The 14,125-nt window shown below is 43.6% G+C and overlaps 1 protein-coding gene across 1 annotated transcript in view; it reads left to right on the top strand.

Moving 5' to 3' along the window:
* Positions 1 to 14,125, top strand: part of LOC144817999 (complement component C6-like) — a 652,704-nt gene that overhangs the window by 349,244 nt on the left and 289,335 nt on the right. The window contains exon 7 of the mRNA XM_078675004.1: positions 6,414 to 6,614. Within this exon, the coding sequence (XP_078531130.1) occupies positions 6,414 to 6,614 (201 nt within the window). The remainder of the gene's footprint in view (positions 1 to 6,413; positions 6,615 to 14,125) is intronic.

Raw genomic sequence — 14,125 nt, 5'->3', positions numbered from 1 at the left:
GCTCTTCCGTGTGCTGCGTGTTGTTGACAGTTGCCTCCCGTAATTTCCCTTTGAGTTGCCCCATGATTCTCAGTGGGCACCTCCTCTGGACCTAATACTGGCAGAAGGGTAACAATTTGACTGCTAGTCATTTTGGTGCGAGTGTTGTGTCCGCCCCGGTGAGCTACGGCAGCATTGTAACCTTCAATGCACAGGCCACCTCTGTGCGGCCTTGCGCACCGTATGTGTAATAATAATGGCATACAGTATGGAGCCAGAGCCCAGACTCTCCCCCTCGCAGTTGGGCCCGTCCCCACACTCCACAGCGCTGTTCCTTGTTGCAGATACTCTATGCCCAAGTTGCTGTATGGCTGATAGCAGGACACAGACCTGATACTGCTCAAGGCGATCTCTTTGCAAGAGTCTAAGGGTGGAGCTCCGGTACACACTCACTTCCGTGCCCTCCACTATGGCTCTGCACATGTTCGAGTATAGGGTGGCTGTCTCAAGCACCCCGACGGAGCACCCATTTCAAAGTAGGTCTCTAGCAGCCTGGGTGGTGTTGCCAAGGTGTCTTTACTGCGTATGTCCTGCTGTAGGCCTCAGTGGAGCGTCAGCCCTCTTACTGCTTAGCCCCAGGTTTATCTCCTCCTTGTTTTGGCAAATACATACTCGAATAGGACCTGGGCTGCAGAAGATCTTTTCAGGACAAGTAGGTTGGTCCGGGGATAGGTCCGCCCCCACACCCGCTGCCCGGCTCTCCTTCGGCTCACCCCTAGACCCGTGGTTCAGCCCCACAATTCATTCAGGCCACGCCGGTAAAGGAGGTGGGGAAGGCAGGAAGTGCGGAGATATAGTGGATTGTGCCCTGCCCCCCCCCCGTCACTCTCACCTGCAGAGCCTCGCAGGTCAGCGGGAAGCTGAGTCCGCATGTCGCAGCGGGGCAAAGCTTAGGCCAGATCAGGTGTCACACAGGGCCTCTGGTGGCATTGATCGCATGCCAGCACAATCCAGTGTGGTAGCCCCACTCAATCCCCAGCGGTCGTCTCTCAAATGTTTCTGCCCCCGAGGGGGCATCGGCCGCTCGCTGCAACCGTCCGCCAAGAGGGGCCACCTACGCAGTTGCTTACAGGATTCACGGCGGCCAGGCTCCCTTGGTGGGGCTTCGGACTTTAGCGGTCACAGTGGGCCATTGCCGCAGGAAGCATCAGGGTGGCAGGGGCTTCAAGGAGGTTTCTGCCCCCCTCAAAGCCCACGGCGGGATCTCAGCGTCTTTTCGGAAGGCCCGGTTTGGTCTTCCACTGCAAACAGCCATACCTGCCTGGCAGGGGATGTCCGCCACTCAGGCCCGCTTCAGTTTTCTCTCCACATGATGGTGGTGTCAGCCACCCAGTGAGCCAAATGGCATGCCCTGGTCAACCCATGGCATTAACTTGCCAGCCGTACCTCGATGTATCGTGTCACTCGGCAATGTTACAGGATCCTGTCGCCGGGGCTCTGGAGCTCCACAAAGCTGTGTTCGCCATGATCGGCGGTTAGCCACGCACGCCCCCAATGCTGTTGTGGTTAATTGCGCCACTCAACAGTCAGTGGAGTTCTGAGTGAAATGTGTAGAAGGTTGCATCTGTGGGGTCTGAAGCATTAATTTCTAAATTTGATAGGAGAGGCAAGGTGAAACAGACATGGAGGAGGCTGGTTGTTCATGGCCGAGGAGAGGCAATGGTACTGTATAATTGAAAGAAGGAGAAAATAAGTGATTGAGTAGACACCACTAATGCTTTTCAGGATTGTCTCACTTTGTGTTGGCAATGTACCATTATTGTATGTTATTTTGTGTTTGGTTATGTATGTATGTCTTTTTGTTATGCATACCTATCCAAAAGGCAGTGGAGCACTGTACAGGGTGAAAGGTAAAGATCCAGTCAACGAGTAATTGGAGGGGTAGCTGGGTGTTTTTATACGGTGCGCCTTAAAAACGTTGAGTAGAGACATCGGAAACCACAGCGTACATAAGTAACACTTGATTTATACAAATTCATATAGGTCTGTTCCAACCAGCAGTCCTGCAGCAACTGCCAGGTTTGGACCTCTAACACCAACACTGTGTGATAGAACTCAGTTACATCACATTACATCACAAAGAACAAGGTGTGTATTCAGTCCTTTACTAAGATAGAGAAGGTTTATGCTAGGCCTGATGTAATGTTATGTCGCTTTATGTTACCTTACAAGATTTTTGTAAGGCTACTCAACAAACATTAGTTTGAAAGCAGCAGTGCACATTTGCTAAACAAAGCAATGTGTAGTCAGACCACTCGCAAACGAACAACAGAACTGCACATCTGAATTCTATGATTTATTTGTACTTAAATCAGTGTGGAAAATAAGGTATTCTATCTTCAACTTCTGATGGTTGGTTTCATCCTAAAGTGGGTTAGGACGTTTGTTCACATTCTTGTTTGTTCTCCCCACAACCTCTGATCTGTGGCCTATAGATATTGCTTTTCTATTCCTTCTTCCTAATAAGAACTGAGCCTCCAGGATTCAGTGCCCTGGTAGAAAGTGTCTAGCCCAATACAGGTTTCCATATGCTGTGACCTATGCCCCTGCCTGCTCAGCGAATCAAAGCCAGCACGTTAAACTGAACCGAGCAGAGAAAGGTCACTGGTGGAGTGGAGTCTTTATAGACATGACCGTGTGCAGATTAAGCAGGCTCAAGTATTTTTCACCCTCTTCAGTGATTGCATATTCCTGGAGCTACAAACAGAGCATTACCATAGTCCATCCTAAGCCCCATGGGGCAGATTTACAATAAACTAACGCTGCACAGTGCAGCAAGTAATTTTGCTGCGTTGCGTTAGTTTGGAAGCACAGGGATGGGACATAATTACAACAATATGTCACATCTTTGTGCTTCTCCCTGCGCTGGCGCACATACTGCTGCCATATGCCAACGCAGGCACCATGGCACCATGGTACATGGATGCCTTCGTCCTGGGAATGATTGCTTACGTGCAGGAAAGGTACCCTTCCTGCACATAAACAATCAGAAATTACGTTTTCCAAATTATATGTGCGCTGCATTAGCACACACAGACCTTGTAAAATGTCATTTATTTAAAGGATTGTTTATGTGCAGGAAGGGACACCTTCCAGTACTTAAACAATCATTAGAGGTTATTTCCTTGTTCGATGTGTGCTGCAGAATGTCCGACACATAGAAAGAGGAAAACAATTAGGAGAAATGAATACATTTCTCCTCGTTGTGCCTCCCTACGACTCAGCATTCAGATGCATTTCCAGATTTACAATTTCTTCTAAATCTGGAAATGTGACTGGTTCCATGGGTGTTGCGTGGGAACTCCCCTTTCACGCAAAGTACTTCATGTAAAAGGTCTGTTTTTACAAGGGCAGGAAAAGCCACGCAGGGTGACTTTTCCTGTTCTTGTAAATATGGGCCAGAAAAATGTGCTGCTGGTGTCACAAAAAATGACGCACTGGCCGTGCAAGCGGCTTGTAAATCTGCCCCCACAAGTGTAATTAGGGTTTTGCTTATCCCCAGAGGCATCTACAGGCTATATATAGATTGCTAATGAATACGTTGCCAAAGGTCCTTTTATTGACAGAACTAGGATTTGATGTTTTTTTCCTAAACTTGGTCATACTGACTTGTTTGTTTATATAGTTCGGAACAGATTTCGAGAAGAAGGCCATCAGTACCAGAAAAAGGCTCCTCACTAACTCAGGCTCGAGCGTGTTTAAACTCAGGAACCTGCAAAAGAAACTGATCAGCTGGGTGACTCTAACAGAGGAGCTTGGTAAACGGGGAACAGGTAAAGTTATGCAGGTGTTTATGCACCGAGCAGAGTGCCTCAAAACCAGTCGCCGCCCATGCAGGTAAGAGCGGTGGAGCAGAGGACCGAGTGAGGGGGATTTCGACAGACGACAAGGGATGTTTTTTTTCCCCCTCGTGGTCGTCTGTCAAATCCACCCCAACCCGGCCCCTGCGCCCTACCGCTCTTACCTACACGGGCCACGATTGCTCAAAACCTCTGTAGTGGGGGACTAGTGCTACGAAGCCTTTACCGGGGTGAGATTGGCATGAGGCGTGAGTCCTAACACACGCCTAGTCCCTGCATTCTGAATACGTTCTGTTAAAAGAAAACACAACACGTCAAGGTGCCAAAAAGTCTCACCTGCATTTATTGCAAAAATAGCGAGTACCGGATGAAATAATCAAGAGAGAAGTCTCATTGCAACCGACTGGAGGCCTCACACAAAAAAGGGCCATTCGGAGCATGTTGGGGTATAATCCATACAAGTTTAAATGGTTTATCTACATTTCTCTCTTTATACAAGTCTAGGGGGTGTAAACATGTGACAGAAAAATGTTAATTTCAGAAAACGTATGTATTGAACAGGTGGCAGGATTTGCTCATGGAGAAAATGCAAGATAGCCTTCAAGCAAAAGATACAACGTAAAAGCACACTGCCGACTTCTTTCATTTCTTACAATCCTGCTTCTGGTTGCCAACATCAAAAGCGAGGCTACACTTTACGATGATATGCAGGAAATGTGCAAATGTACTACTGGAATAAAATGGCTTCTAGGCCTACTAGAGCCATCAAATTTACCAGCCGAGTAAAGACGAACATGCAAGATTAATAAGAAAACAACATTCATATTTGAATATAAAATCTATCAGTGCACATTGTGATATGCAAATGAAAAAAGTAATTGACGTCAAAGCAATAAGAATATAAGACTATGTTTTCACAGTTGTAACCGGTAAAGATGTCTTTTGGGTAGACCTAAGTAGTCTGTGTTGCAATAGCTCAACATACACGATTCTTTTCAGAATCCAGAGGTGTAAAAAGTTTGCACAAAATACTAGAAGAAATCCAATTGCCTCAAACCTAATTCGTGCAAGAACTAAATGGTGGTCCTCGGGAAAGATTCCTCACCATTGGAGTGTGCTTGGTGGCCCATAATTCTTGGACCCACACATACACCTCGCTTGCATGCAAAAAAGACCACAGAATCATCATAGACAATGAACTTGAAATGACCATCCATGTCAGCACATTGGGCTCGTTCTGCTTCAAAACCATAAAGATGCAGAAAAAAATATTCAAGTGGCTACACCAGGAAAACAATCACCCACGCCCTAATCTCCATCAGAATAGATTATGGTAACACCCTGTATGCAAGGATAACCAAGCCTCTTACAAGGAGACTGCAGACGAGTGCAGATCACAGAGCCAGACTAGTTCTCAACCTGCTACACCGAGCCCACATCACACCACACCTTAGGGAACGGCACTGGCTCACAATACACAAGCATGCACACTTCACACTCCTCACCTACACCTAAAACGCAATCCACAACAGTGGTCCTTCCTACCTGAACAGCCTTATTTACCCTTTGCTTACTATCTCTGCTCAGCCGGTCTCTTTCTAACACACACCACACACATACACAAAAGCAGAGCAGGGGGTCACCCTCACTTAGGTGGATATACTAAGGCATACATAAAGTGATGAATAGAATGCTTGAGTTAATCTCAGCCACTGGTAGTTACTGAGGGCCATATCCCAGTCCATTGTTATTTTGCACACCATGCCACCCCAGTTTAGACCCAGCTATCTTCAAATCAGTCTTGACCCTGCTCCAACCAGAACAGTCCAGCGTGGATTCCATCTAGTTATGGGCTAATCACCCAGGTACAGCTTTAGTATGTCGCCCTCCGTGGGACCAATATGCCTAGACATGGCTCTTGTGTTCACTGCATCACTGGGACCATCCTCCCATCTCCTTTTCTATGTTTCACTTGTCCCCATTTTCTGCCTTTCTCCCTCTTGCTCTGGGTCATAGTCTAATGTTGGAAATTAAGTCCCAGTCCTCAAAAATTAGTGCAAGTGGCATTGGCATATAATAAACACTGGATGATGGTAATATGTAGAGAAATTCCTGATCACCTGTGCAGTAACTAAACATTTTACTAAAAGCTGCTAAAGAATACAACGTTTAGAAGAAATTGATCGGAAAAGCAAATCTTCCTTTTAAATGGCAGTTAAGTGTTTTGCTCAGGAAATTGTTTTAAACAATGCCAGCTGACACTAGCACAGTTCAAGTGTATTCAAATAATCAAAGATGGGATTAAGAATAGATTTTTATACAGTTATACAGGATTCCATCTATTATAAACACAATGTCAGTCACCATGATGCAAAACTAAAATGAAATGCATGAAAGAACCTTACCTGTCTACATAAATATGAAAATTGATTATGTAAAAATGATGTACACTTTCTCTCACACCAGGTTTCCATCTCCTTTTTATAAGCTGAACTCATGTAAATTACTGAACAATGGATATGCCATGAAGAGTGATAGTTTAATAGCTTCTGCCTAATGTATTTGTTTTTTCAGGATGAAACAAAAGCAGATGACTTAAAAACTGACTTCTACAACAACTTAGCTGACTTGAATGTTGGCCAGACTTCAACTGGTATAAGAAGTGGCTCTGGTTCCAGCTCTTGGGGAGTCCCAATTCTCTGGGGATCAACGACACATACATCAACAGCCTCAGTGTCTTCTCTGAAGGAAGCAATAAAAGCCTCTTATACAAAGGTATCTGCCCATCCTAAAATCCAGGGTCCATGTTCCAGCAATGAGGGAGTTGTCATAAATGATGCAGCTGTGTTAACAGAAATCAGTGCTACTGAAAGGAGGGAGGAGGAATCTCCCTTAACAATACATTTTCCTTTGTAAAACTGATTCTAGTTGGCAATTATTGCATAATGGGTCTAATGAATTGTGTACTCCATTCTTGGAGGAAGTTATGGAGCAAAGATAAATAACCCAGATCCTAATGTGTACTATGTACTTGTAAAATTTAGCTTGTTTGACATTGAGTGTTCTTTCATTTTCTTTTCTTCTTAGGTCTTGAATTCAAACAGATCTAACGGACTGTGAGCAGACCTACTGATTTCAATGCATTTCATATACTTTAGATGGGTTCTGAGTTAGCACATTGCTCACTAGTCGATGACTTTATATATCTCCCTTTTACGCTCCTGATTGGATGGCTTAGCTCCATGCACTTGTGCGTGTTCCCCCAGGAACATTTTGCTCTCTTAGGGATATGACTGGATGAGTTGTATGCCTCTACTTCATACTTTATGGTACTCTATTTATTTTGTATTGAGCAATCCAGAGGAGTCAATATCTTTCCTTGATCTCCAAAGGATGAAGGAAATGGTGCATTTCAGTCTCACCTTCTTTACCTTTCACCATCTATCCTTCTGCCTCCACTTCAGTGAATGAGGGACAATGTTACATCTGAAAAGAACACTATTCTATTAGGAAACAACAAACTAGCAACTCGATAGATGCTCTGGAAATCCTCGACCTCTAACACCTGTGTTGGATTGTCAATCAATCCAACACGGGTGTTACAAGGCAAGAGATTTTGAGATCACCTATCGAGCATATATTAACTATCAAGAGATTCTGATAGTAACTATCCAGTTGTTAGTTTGCCGGACTTCTTTGTTTTGTTTCTTGATGTGTGTAGAAGTGTAATATATAATGATATTATTTTTTTGGTTCATAATGATGCAAACCATATGGACAATCTCCTCCAGATCAAAAATGAAATGTCCAAAATGGACTGGGGCTATTTGAAATCATTGTTGAGGGACCTATTTTGAATAGATATTAGAAAAAGGAAAATAATTCAGATGGTCATTGATTCTTTTCAGCATTAATTTGCAAATAACAATGGTGCGCTGAGGGACTACTCTCTTTATTGGGGATAGCACAATTTGTGTCTTGTGTTTTTGCTTTACAGGTGATAACAGTAATATCTTGCCTGTTTCAAGGGCTTGTTATGTTGTAGTTTATGTTGGTTTGGTTACATATTGTGAATAATGTTATGTAACACAGGTTCCTCATAAATAGAATGTTGCTAATATAAAAGCTGCTAAAAAATGCAGAAAAATGATGTGATGCCACACAACTGCTCTAGCTGCTGTGCTAGAAGCTGTTGCCAATGACCTGCTATTGTTGCTGCAGGTCGGATTGATACTGTGGTCCCGGAAGTGGTGACAGTTGCGGCCAATGCTCTGGTCCCGGCTGCGGAAGAAGGTGGGGTCCTATCTCTCAATACTACTGTGAACAATACTGTGGTACCTGCTGTGCTTGCAGTGGTTGCAGCAGCTGAGGTCGTCTCTGTTGAGGCAGCTGTAGCAGCCATTGTGGTGGCAGCAGGTGTTCCTGTTGTCCCAGTTGTGATTACAACTCTGGTCCTTGCTTTTCCTCCCTGTCTTGCTGGCAGAACCAGTTGCTGCTTTGTTCGCTGCTTTGTTTTCCTCTGTTTTTAGGTCACGGCTAGGCAGTGCTTGGCTTATCTCTTCGACATATGTTGTATTCAGAATATGGGCTTTAAGCTCTGCCTGTCTGTCAGCCCATGTATTTTATTGGTTCCTTTGCCTGTCTTTTCAAAACTTTTTTTTTTGTCATTGGTTAATTTGTTTGATAGTCCCTCTCTAGTGCCTCCTTTTCTCCACTTGTAACCTCCCATAAGGACTTCCTCCGTTTCATGTGTTATTTTGTTACTTAGAATGCTGTAATTTACAGTTTGTGAGCACTATTTTGTTTATGACATTTTCCTAGCTGCTGTTGAAAGACGCTCCCTACCCTTCCGCTCCATGGCCAGCATGTACATGGTATCGTTGTATATTTTTTAAGCAGCGCGGCATGTTGCACTTGATCTTCAACAATGATGGCTGCATGCCTTTCTCTTACTTTGCCCAGCTCGCCCACCTGTATTTTTTAATATTAGATTTTTTTCAAACAAGCACCGCACGCCACTCTTGATCTTAAGCAATGTCAGCAGCACGCCTTTCTTTTCTTTAGCTTGGTGGCTCACCCAACTCTTTACATATGTTTTACACAGGCCCTCTCTCTCAGTGTACAGAATTACACTGAGTTTGATGGACAGCCGGTAGCCCTCTCTGCTCAGGCTAGAAAGCAAGCAGAGACAATAGCGGTCATACACCTTTCTTTTAGTTTTCGCGGCTCGCGCAACTGTATGTTTTTAAATCTAGCGCGGCACGCCACACTTGATCCTAAACAATGGCGGCCTTTCACCTTTCTTTTCTTTGGGGCTGCGTCTCACCCACATTTTTTGCTGTCAAGGATGGATGAGCAGTGTTGTGTTTCTGCTACTCTCCGTCCTGGGTGACCTCTTTGTGTGTCTCCATTCCCCACCCATAGTGCCAGAGGCAGCTCAGCTCACCATGGCAGCATTTCAAATTTTCAGCTTGGTGAGGTGGGGAACGGGGTTTGTAAGGAGTACCCTGCTGCCACTTTTCTTGGCCTAGCAGGACAGCAAGATAGCAGGTATAGACAATGAGCACGTTTCTAATTTCCATGAGTTCCATTTATTTCAGTCCCAAGATCTTGGTTAAGGGACATGTGTGAAAAAGGCGGACTTTAGGAAAAATCAAACATATCAATAATCAAGCGTATCTGGTGGGCTGCAGCTGCGATTAGGTCTGTGCAATCTGTGCATGAGAGGTGAGCATGTTAATGCTTCTCTTTATCTGTGAGATTAATCTCATTACTAATGCAGCAGGGAGGGCAGGGGGGCAGATAGGAGTCTGCTTCTAGGCTAGGACGGGCATTTTTAGAATGCATATATCTAGTTTTTAAACTAAACCAGTTCTATATTTACCCGTGTACTCATTTTATGGTGCAAGAAAGAAAGGAAAATAAGAGGAGAGTGTCTGGCAAAGTAGCGTCAATAGCTTGGCTCAGCACTGGCATAGTTAATGTGCCAAGGGCCCTAGTGCAAACAGAGAAAATGGGTATGCAAACTGCTGCACTGGTGGTAAAATACAGCAGTAATCTGGGGGTTCAGTGGGTCCCTCATGCATGTTGGCCTTGATGCCACTGCACTGTTGATGGACACGACCCTGATAGTGCTCACACTGCACACTGCTCTAGCGGGAAATTACTAACTACTTGTCATTGAATTCTTCACAAAGAGTCAATGAAAAACAGCAGGCAGGCAATTAACACATCTGTAGGTATCAGCCGCTTGATAAATATTGTCAAGCTCACAAATGAGGACTATCAGGCTGGGTTAAGTAGCATCACATGCATGCGCTTTCATACAGTGCTTATGACTATGCATGTACATATCTATGCTGTCCCAGTGCTAGCAGGTAAAAACCAGGTTCCAAGGGAGGTAAGGGGGCCTTTATGTCAAAATATCAAGGGCAAAAATATTGACCAGTAGAATATTGTGGCGATAATTATAGATGTACTCTTCCTAATGCAACTTTGACATACCTTACATATGTTCACATTGTCAAGGTACGTAGATGTGGAGTTTCATACAGTAAATCTATAGAACGATTAATACTTCCATTAATGTTATTCTGGTAATATATCATCTGAACACAAATTTTGGGCTGCATAGCTAAATACTTATACGGTCCCAAAGGTGAGACCAATTGCATTGCAAATGCTTATTGCTATTGCCATGGAGGCATCTATTGTCACTTATATCTATCATGACAACTGTTATTACTGACGTGGTACTGATTTGGTGGTAAATGTGGTTGCTGCTGTAGTCTCCGGTGTGTTTGCACTGGTGGGGGCAGTAGTGGTCCCTGCAGTTGGGCCTGTGGTTGTCCCTGTGCTGTTTGTATATATGGTCTTTGATTTTATTATATCTGTGGTTGCTGCTGTTCTCTCTGTCATGATGGCAGATATGGTTATTACTGCGGTCCCTGCTGTAGTTACAGCTTTGATGGAATCTGCTTTCACTTGTAAACTCCCTAGTTTGCTACTGTGGTAGTTTTTATGATTGCATCTGGCCAGAGTTGCGACTCCAGTTGTTACTGTTGTGGCCCCTCCCGTGCTGTGGCTAATGCTGCTGCCATGATGGTAGCTGGAGTTTATGGTGTTGTTACTACTTTGGATACTATTGTCGTCACCTCTCTGGTCCTGTTGATTGCGGTAGCTTTGGTCACTGCCATTGCCTGTGCTGTCATTATGTCTTTAGTCACTTCTGTGGCCCCTGCTGTGCTTGCATTTGTTGCTGCTGTGTTAACTGGTGCTACTGCTATAGTGTCAGCTGCTATTGCCTCTGCTGCGACTGATGTGGTGGCAGCTGTTGTTGCTGCTGTGGTCTATCCTTTGTTGGCAGATGGTATCACTACTGTGGTGTGGTTCCTTCTGCCGTGGCAGCTGTTGTTGTTATTGTCCCTGCACTGGTTCCAACTGAGATCAATGCAGTTGTCCCTGCTTTACTGGCAGCTGGTGCTTGTGACCCTGCCATGGTGACAGCAGTTGTTGTTGCAGTAGTTCCTGTTTGATGACAGCTAGGGTTGCTGCTTTGTTCATGTTGTACTGGCAGCTGTTGTTGTTCCTATCATGGGGGCAGCTGTGGTCAGTATCAGACTGTCTTATAGGACAATCTGGCAATGCCATAAAGGCTGGTCTGACTGGGCCAGTTTATTGGCTATTTGCGGGTTTTTTTACGGTCTGGTGGGGTGGGTCTTACAGTTGATTTCCCTGATATTACCACAGACATTGCCTGCAAGCAAGCACAAATGCATTCAGTCTCCCATGCCTTGCAAAACTATTATAGAACAGGCCTCTCTCTACAAGTTAGAAACTGTATTTGCAAATATGGGCCACTTTTTTGGCTATCTGATTCCCTCATGAGAACCACTTTTAATTCGGTTCCCAGGACTATTTTCTATCCCAGTCTGACTCTGGCTGTGATCAGTGCAGTTGCAGCCGCAGTGATGGGTGTTGTAATAGTGGTTTCTCCTGCAGGCCATGGTGTGGTGATTGATGTGGTCGCCGCTGTAGTCTGCTGTGACTGATCACCAATGTCATAAAGAGTGCCTTGACAAACAAACTCTGTAGAGTGTCAGACAAACTCCATAGAGTTAGTGTAGACGGACTACTTTTTAGCACCACCACAAATGCCAAAACACTATGCAAAATGGATAAAAGTGCGATCAAAACTGAAAGTCCTTCTCTGTGTATCTTATTAATTGTCGCAGAGAGCAAAGATGTCTCAAGCCAAACCTAAGAAATATCAGAGAGCACTGAAATAAAGAGGACAGTGTGGATAGTAAATGCAATCTGCACCTGTGATAAAACCTTAAGACTAAAGCCAAGAACTGATTTCACTTCCCATCATTCTTATCACCTTTGAATGAGAACAGGAAGACCAACCTTCTATAGCAGGAAACTTTTCACACAGGAGAATGATGGGCTACAATAAGGAAAGATGCATTTTTTGTGGCTTGGTCCTAAAAGAAGTATAGACTCTCCTTGTTAGGAATCACTTCACTGTCCAGACACAACATCTGCCAATAAAGAAGACACTGCAAATTAGAGAAGAAAATGTCAAGCTGCTGGGCTCTGACTTATTTTTGCAAGGGCTATATTTCATGGTCAAACTTGAATCTAGGAACTGTCCCGTCAAGATAAGCGGCCTTTTCAAATTTGAGGTTGACTGTGGTAGTGATTTCAATCTGTATTGTCACTTTTCAGTTGGACTGCGCACTGCATTAGTACTTCACATAGGGGGGATGCCTTTAATTTGTTTCGGCCTTTTTGTATTTTGTGTAGTAGAATTCAATTCTTCTTTCTGTGCCTAGCACTCTGTCAACATTAGTGTTGAATGAGTGCATGGAAACATCATTCTTCATACAAAGTAAAGGTGCTAATATAAAAGAAAATTAAGTTGCTGCATCTCTATCACAGTGCAGAAAGGCACAAGACAAAAGTCTCCTTGTACGATGTTTATATTTAAAAAACATGCTGATGTGTCTGTGATCTGCCTTGGTTGCTCTGATGGAAGAAAGATGTCCATTCCATTTGTAGCCCTAAAGTCTGCATAGTTAGATTTTGTAGACAACCCACAGGGACACATTTGATGGAGTAGCAGCCTGGGATCTCTGAGCCAAATATTGAACTTCCCAGCATAAGAAAATCCACACCAGTGTAATGACAAGAAAACAAGTCCCCCAGTGTTTGGCTAAAGTCTACCTTCTGCTAATGTAGAAATTACCTCTGGATAACATTTAAATGCTCAAAGCAGAATGTTCATCCTTGGTATTATTAGATCTGTCGGCAGCTTACAACACAGTATCTCAGTATTCTTCTGACCAAGTATCTGACCAGTATCCTTCTGACCAAACTACAGGAAATCAGCTTTGGAGGAAAGACATTGGAGTGGTGCAGATCCTGCATGGATGTATGACGTTATAACGCATGCATTTACAACGCATGCCATCACAACGCAACTTTTACATCGCAGGTGCCATTACAACGCATGGCATTACAACGCAGGTATTTACAACGCAGGAGCTATTACAACGCATGCCATTACAACGTAAGTATAGGTAAGTATATAATTTAAATTACAAATGTAAATAATTCTAATTTAATTAATTTAATTTAATTTAATTTAATTTAATTTAATTTAATTTAATTTAATTTAATTTAATTTAATTTAATTAATTTAATTTAAATTTAATTTTACTTTATTTTTACCTTGTACCCTTTTACCCAAAAACCCAAAACTGACTCTGAACCCTAAAAATACCCCTTTACCCAAAAACCCAAAACTGACCCTGAACCCTAAAAATACCCCTTTACCCAAAAACCCATAACTGACCCTAAACCCTTAAAATACCCCTTTACCCAAAAACCCAAAACTGACCCTGAACCCTAAAAATACCCCTTTACCCAAAAACCCAAAACTGACCCTGAACCCTAAAAATGCCCCTTTACCCAAAAACCCAAAACTGACCCTGAACCCTAAAAATGCCCCTTTACCCAAAAACTGAAAACTGACCCTGAATCCTAAAAATACCCCTTTACCCAAAAACTGAAAACTGACCCTGAACCCTAAAAATACCCCTTTACCCAAAAACTGAAAACTGACCCTGAACCCTAAAAATACCCCTTTACCCAAAAACTGAAAACTGACCCTGAACCCTAAAAATACCCCTTTACCCAAAAACTGAAAACTGACCCTGAACCTTAAAAATACCCCTTTACCCAAAAACTGAAAACTGACCCTGAACCCTAAAAATACCCCT

The sequence above is a fragment of the Lissotriton helveticus genome, chromosome 2_1, assembly GCF_964261635.1.
Source record: "Lissotriton helveticus chromosome 2_1, aLisHel1.1, whole genome shotgun sequence".
Classification (NCBI taxonomy): Eukaryota; Metazoa; Chordata; class Amphibia; order Caudata; family Salamandridae; genus Lissotriton; species Lissotriton helveticus.
This window is presented reverse-complemented; position numbering and strand designations above follow the sequence as displayed.